Source organism: Triticum urartu, chromosome 2, assembly GCF_003073215.2.
Source record: "Triticum urartu cultivar G1812 chromosome 2, Tu2.1, whole genome shotgun sequence".
NCBI lineage: Eukaryota > Viridiplantae > Streptophyta > Magnoliopsida > Poales > Poaceae > Triticum > Triticum urartu.
In genome coordinates, this window is record NC_053023.1 from 689,707,619 (window position 1) to 689,714,222 (window position 6,604).

At 51.9% G+C, this 6,604-nt stretch overlaps 1 protein-coding gene across 1 annotated transcript; it reads right to left on the minus strand.

Moving 5' to 3' along the window:
• On the minus strand, positions 1-1,206 carry LOC125534126 (polygalacturonase inhibitor-like). Its single transcript, XM_048697422.1, has one exon. It carries the CDS (start codon positions 1,166-1,168, stop codon positions 140-142), a length of 1,029 nt encoding a protein of 342 aa, XP_048553379.1. The 5' UTR covers positions 1,169-1,206; the 3' UTR covers positions 1-139.
• Between the last annotated feature and the right edge of the window lie 5,398 nt (positions 1,207-6,604).

Genomic DNA, 6,604 nt, shown 5'->3' on the forward strand with positions numbered 1-6,604 from the left:
TATGTGAAGATGCACACTTGAGCACAGTAAGAAGCATTACTGTACTGAAGAGGGATGCTTTTATTATTTCTTAAAGAAGTTGTAATTAATAATCATCCATTAGATTACGGCTGGAGGAGCTAGTCGCTTGAGACGACGATCACTTGCAGGGAGGAAGTGGAGTCCCACACAGTCCCTTGTTGTGCTGGAAGCAGTACTGATCAAACCGATCCATGTTGCCGCCGATGGGCACTCTGCCGCTGAGGCGGTTGTAGCTGACGTTCAAGTACTGCAGCGTAGCCACCTGCGGGGGCAGCACACCGTAGACGTCGTTGTGGCTGATGTCCAGCATGCCGAGCTGCGACGGCAGCGTCACTGCAGAGAGGTTGAAGCTGAAGGAGTTGCGCGACAGGTCCAGCTTCTCCAGCGACTTGTTCAGGCCGAACAGGACCGAGGCCTCGCCGGCGAGGGCGTTGTGCGACAGGTCGAGGCTTGAGAACCTCACGGCGGCCAAGTCGGCGGGGACGCCGCCGGTGAGGTTGTTGTGGGAGAGGCTGAGGTAGGCCGTGTCGTTGGTCCTGCCGAGGAGGAGATGCGGTATGGTCCCCGTGAGGCGGTTGCCGCCGAGGTCGAGGAAGGAGAGGTTGGGGACGTCGGCGAGCGACGCCGGGATGGGGCCCGTGAGCGAGTTGAAGGAGAGCCTGAGGTAGGTGAGCTTGGTGAGCCTCGACAGGAACGGAGGCACGGGGCCAGATATGCCCGTGTAGGAGACGTCGATGAAGTTGAGGTTGGAAAGCCGGGCGAGGTCGCGCGGGAGCGTGCCGTTCACGCCCGGCACGTGGATGAGGACGAGCTGCTGCAGCGCGGTGAGGCGGGCGACGGAGGCGCCGGGCAAGGGCCCCACGAGGCTGGCGTCGCGGAGGAAGGAGACGGCCACCACGCGGCGTAAGGTGTACGGGGAGGCGGAGAGGTCGCAGAAGACGCTGATCCACTCGCAGCAGGGGTTGTCCGGAGTCCACGACTGGAAGTAGGAGGCGTTGCCGAAGCCCGCCTTGATGGCCAGCAGCGCCGCCTTGTCGCCGGCGTGGCATTCGTTCTTCGTCCGTGCTGCCGGAGCCGCAGCCGCTACTGCGGCGAGGAGCACCAGGAGTGCCACGGTGGCGCAGCGTCCGAGTGATGAGGCGCGCATCTTCTTATCTTAGTTTCGGAATGAATGGCGAGTGAGATGATGATGATGCTGGTTATGGAGAGACTCGCGCCATACCCATATATGTATACACTTGCAAGTTGCAACCGTGGGTGCCTGCCTGCCTGCAAAGTTTGGTACTCAGAAACTAAAAAATGGGAAATCAGAAACTGCATGCAGGATCGAAGGCTATTTCTTGGAGTTGACGAAGATACCTTAACCGTGGGTGCCTGCCTGCCTGCCTGTTTTCAGATTGATTTGTGCAGCTGCAGTCAATATGAAGCTAATTTGAGTGAAATGAGATCTTGCAATATCCGACGGGCTTCGTTTCTTGCCTGCTGCTAATTTACGCACATGGCGATGGTGCATGTGGTGGGCCATTCAAGTCAACCAGTAGCTACTCTGACTCACATGGGTGTGTTTGGTAATTAAGCATCATCTAATCATATATAATCCTTCCGTTCCAAAATAGATAACCCAACTTTGTATTAACTTTAGGAAGTAGGTGATTGACCTGGAATTGGATCAAAGTAAGTGGGTTCTTGCCAGCATGCAGCTGCCTATTAAGCTTTCTGAATCTCCCTGGGCGTGGATTGATCTTCCAAGGTATATTAGAACCTGCGGCCAATTCAAGTGTCGGTCGTCATTGCTCGTGATGAAGTTGTAGCTAAGAGCATCTCTAGCAGATCCCGTAAATCAGATCATCGGTCAAACTATGCATCGTTAGCTATGACACCCTGCCTAAACAACTAGTAATGTCCACTTGGATTGGATACTCCTAGCTAGCTCTCTTGCATAACGTGATAGAAATGAAATTTACCCTCAAAAATAGATATTGAACCAGAGAAAACCTGCTCCAGCGAGGGAGGGGTGATGACGGCGGCGCGTCTTCGGCTTGCTTCAGTGCTTATAATTGTCGATAGATGGTCTACGGATCTAGCTGTAATTTTTATTATTTCTCGTGTTCGTTCTACTACCATGATTGAAAATGAATATTATGTTGGAAGTTTTCTCGCAAAAAAAAGAACCAGAGAAGACCTGCTAGATCAGATACCCCTGCGTCAAAAAGTCCCCCCCCCCCTAGGTATTTCTTATATAAGTTATTCTAATCTTCATTACATATATATTTGTCGTCATTTTAGGCCATGTGCTGGCCTACACTACCAGAATTTGATACGTTGCCGACGGCCCATGACCGTCGGCATAGGGCCAAAAGCCGTCAGCAAAGTGCTACGCCGACGGCCCCCATCGGCATATCCCCGTCGGCAACTCGTACGTCGGCGTACCTCAGGTCGGCCGTCGGCATACAAAAACTGTCGGCATAGTGAGCTAAGCCGACGGGGGCCGTACCACCGTCGGCAACATTTTCCACCTGACGGACGTTGACGGCGCCACCTAACACGTGGGACCATGGCCTGGCGATACGCCGGCGGTTAGGCCGTCGGCGTATCGCCAAGCCACGGTCGCCCAGAAGCTGCCACGTGTCAACTACACCGACGGTTGGCCCGTCGGCATAGCTTGTGGGTCTATGCCGACGGCCCAACCGTCGGCGTAGCTCACACCAGGCTTCCCAGAAACAGCCACGTGTCGCCTGCTGGTAACACGCCGAGGGCTATGCCGACGGTTTAACCGTCGGCGTAGTTATGCACTATTTTCTTTTTTTTGTTTTTGTTACATTTCAATTCAAATAACAGCATATATATATATATATATATATCATCATCATCACAACAGAAAAGAGAAGATAATTATCACAAGTTCATCATCATCGCAAGTCCAACATGATAAACATCCTCACAAGTCCAACATAAAAGTCTCATCATCACAAGTCCCATATGATAAACATAATAGCAAGTCCAACATAGAAGCATCATCATCGCAAGTCCAACATAGAAGCATCATCATCGCAAGTCCAACATGATCACAATAAAAGGCTTAAGCGGCATCACTTCCACTGCCAAAGCCGAGGCCGCCAAAGCCGAGGTCGTCACCACTACCGCTAGCGCTAGCGCCACCGCCGCCGCCAAGCCAGACCGGAGTGACTGGGCTCCGTGACTCAGGAGTGGAACCATCAGTAGCACCACCACCGGTTCCCTGCATGTTTGGAAAGAGATGGTAAGGCAATATATGATTGTATTGAATAAATGAGAAGTTGTGGTTGAATAGGTTGGTGATGTACTAACCGGAGTGACATTGTAGTGGTCTGCCAGAAATTGTTCAAACGTAGGCAACACTTGTTGTGGTCCAGGAGGTGGTGGTGGTGGTTCCATTGTAGGAATCTGCCCGGTTGCCATAGACGCAAACATAAGCTGCGTCATGCGACTGTTGTGCTCCATGACTGCTGCAACTCTCTGGTTCCAGTCGTAGAGCTGCTGATGTTGGAACTCCATGGTAGGCCTACAATATGACATGATGCAACTCATAATACATAACAAAGTGGAAAATAAAAGTAGAAAGAAAGAAGATAAGAGGGAAAATACTTACAGAGTTGCGCTGGGCTAGGATGGCCTGTGCAGTGGACATGCTCGGGCGCGGGCTCGGCCTCGGGTTGGTAGCTCGGATCCGTCTGTAGGAGATAGAAGGGGTGATCACCGAATCCAGAACCGTCGACCGACCATGACTCCTCGGCCCTATGCTCACCACCGCCCTCTCGTCGGAATCCGCAGACATGGGGTCTTCTTTGTCAGGATTCCACTTCTTAAACTCCTTCTTGTAGGACTCCAGGTTCTCCCCGGCCTTGCCATAGTACTCACTCTCGTCATCCTTGCGATTAGGCCGCACACGGGCGAGCCTCCAGGACTCGATGTCTGAGAGCGGCCACTTCAATTTCTCCTCCTGGACCGCCAAACAAAGGTTAGTCATACATAAGAACATACGGCAAATAGAAGATCAAGAATGTTTCATGTACATATATATACCTGAATTTTCTTGGTGTGCCAGTGGTTTCGGTTTCCCTGACCGTGTGTTCCGTCACGTCCTCGATTAGCCTTGTTTATGCTGCTCTTGGCAGCAAACTCTGTGTCCACGCCGACCCACATATCCACCAATCCCGCCCATCCCTCAGGGTGGCGATAGCACCAATCAGGAGCCACCTACATAATGAAGCATAATGGCATGTGAACATGAAACAATGAAATTTACCACAAACGTCGGAATGAAAAGTCCGTTATGCTTACCAACATGTACTGCTCCCATTCCAAGGTAAGGTCCTGTGCCTTAGCTTCTTCCTTGGTCACCTTCACGCCATGTTTGTCGTGATAATACCGTGAGATGGCCACCCAGCGCACCTCGTACTGTATCTGACGGGTCTGCTTCCTCGCAGCCCGCAGCACATACTCATCGGCCATGGCCTTGTGCTCCTCAAGAACTCTATAGAATTTCTAGAGGCAATCATAAAACCAGAATGGAACAAGCGATGAGTTAAACGATTCGATGATAAACTATGAAAGAAACTCAAGACTAGTGCTTCTGAAGAGGACTTACCCAAAAGTTTGATATCACGGCCTTAGCAGCCGTCTCAGGGCCGGGTGGAATGCTGCTTCGTAGTGATCCCAGCACGTGGCCAAAATCTTGCGCTCCGGGTGGTTGACTGGGTCCGGAGTGAACATCCCCGGCCAATATTTCTTCAACAGGATAGTGATGATGCCGTTTGGAAGACGGGCACCATTAGGATATTTCCAGGAGCTGCAAAAGAATGAAAAATATTAGTATGTGCACAATAAAAATGATAGTATGTGTTTAAAATATTATTAAGGGGAACTTACTTTTTCCCCGTGGGCTCAATGAGCCACTTCATCTCCTCGGTAGCAGGAGGATCCGGGAGTCGTGCACCACCACGCATCCAAGCCTTCTTCTTGCCACCCACCTCCCCGCCACCACCATCCTCCTCGCCACCACCATCCTCCCTGCCACCACCATCCTTCCCACCACAACCATCCTCTCCGCGTGCCTCCTCCTCCTCATCCTCATCCTCCTCCCGGACCTCCTCCTCCTCCTCCTCCTCCTCAGAGGGTACCTCACTAGAGGAGGGCCGCGAAGACGACCCCCCTATGTCTGTCACAGAGCGCAGTTTTTGGCCCCGAAACCGTCCTTTTGGGCCTCTCCCCTCCTCCTCTAGGGGCACCTCTCCCTCGACCTCCCTGTGAGGACTGATCGTCAATTAGTCGGGGGGAGACTACGGGGTCGACCACTGAAAGAACATGCGGTGCCCCCATGTTTGGTTTTGGTAATTGATGACAATATCTATGGACTAATGGTTGCCTTGAGTTATATTTGAAGGTTTTGTCCATAGGCTTTTCTTGGAGTACATGTGTTGGTTTCAAGGAGAGTTTGTGTCGACCAAGGTGCTATTCAAGGAATTACCTAAAGATTGGTCTTGTGAGAGGTCGATCAAGACTAAGTTAAAGAGTGAATCAAGTTGATCAACCCACAAAGCGTAGAAGATGTACCGAGAGGGATCAAGTGATCCCATGGTATGGTAAGCATTGTCAATTACGCTTTGTGTACTGACCCATGGTCTTTGTGAGGGTTCTTTGTGGGGTTAGGTTGCGGTGTGCAAGTTCAAGTGGAGCACCACGAAGAGATCAAATGCTTGAAGCTTGCTGTCCTTTGTGGTGACAATGGACCTGTGAAGATGTGCGGAAGAGTAGCTCACCCATAGTAGAGTATGGGGGAGCAATCAACTAGTCTTCATCGAGTCAACACAATCAAGAAAGGTTGTGGTGTGCAAGTTCAAGTGGAGCATCACGGAGAGATCAAATGCTTGAAGCTTGCCGTCCTTTGTGGTGACAATGGACTTGTGAAGATGTGCGGAAGATCTTGGGGAACGTAGCATAAATTCAAAATTTTCTTACGTGTCACCAAGATCTATCTATGGAGAGACCAGCAACGAGGGGAAGGAGAGTGCATCTACATACCCTTGTAGATCGCTAAGCGGAAGCGTTCAAGTGAACGGGGTTGATGGAGTCGTACTCGTCGTGATTCAAATCACCGATGATCCTAGTGCCGAACGGACGGCACCTCCGCGTTCAACACACGTACAGCTCGGTGACGTCTCCCATGCCTTGATCCAGCAAGGAGAGAGGGAGAGGTTGAGGAAGACTCCATCCAACAGCAGCACAACGGCGTGGTGGTGGTGGAGGAGCGTGGCAATCCTGCAGGGCTTCGTCAAGCACCACGGGAGAGGAGAAGAACTTAGGAGAGAGGGAGGGGCTGCACCAAAGGCATAAGGGGTGTCTCAAGAGGCCCTCCTACCCTCACTATATATAGGGAGCCCAAGGGGGGGTGTGCCAGCCCTAGGAGATCCAATCTCCTAGGGGGCGGCGGCTAGGGGAGGTTTCCCTCCCCCCCAAGGCACCTAGGAGGTGCCTTCCCTCCTTGGGACTCTTCCTTAGGGTTCCCCCTTCACCCTAGGCGCACGGGCCATAAGGGAAGTGGCGC

What these genes read in the sequence shown, in the direction of transcription:
- LOC125534126 (XM_048697422.1), bottom strand. Translation starts at nt 1,168, where the DNA reads ATGCGCGCCTCATCACTCGGACGCTGCGCCACCGTGGCACTCCTGGTG.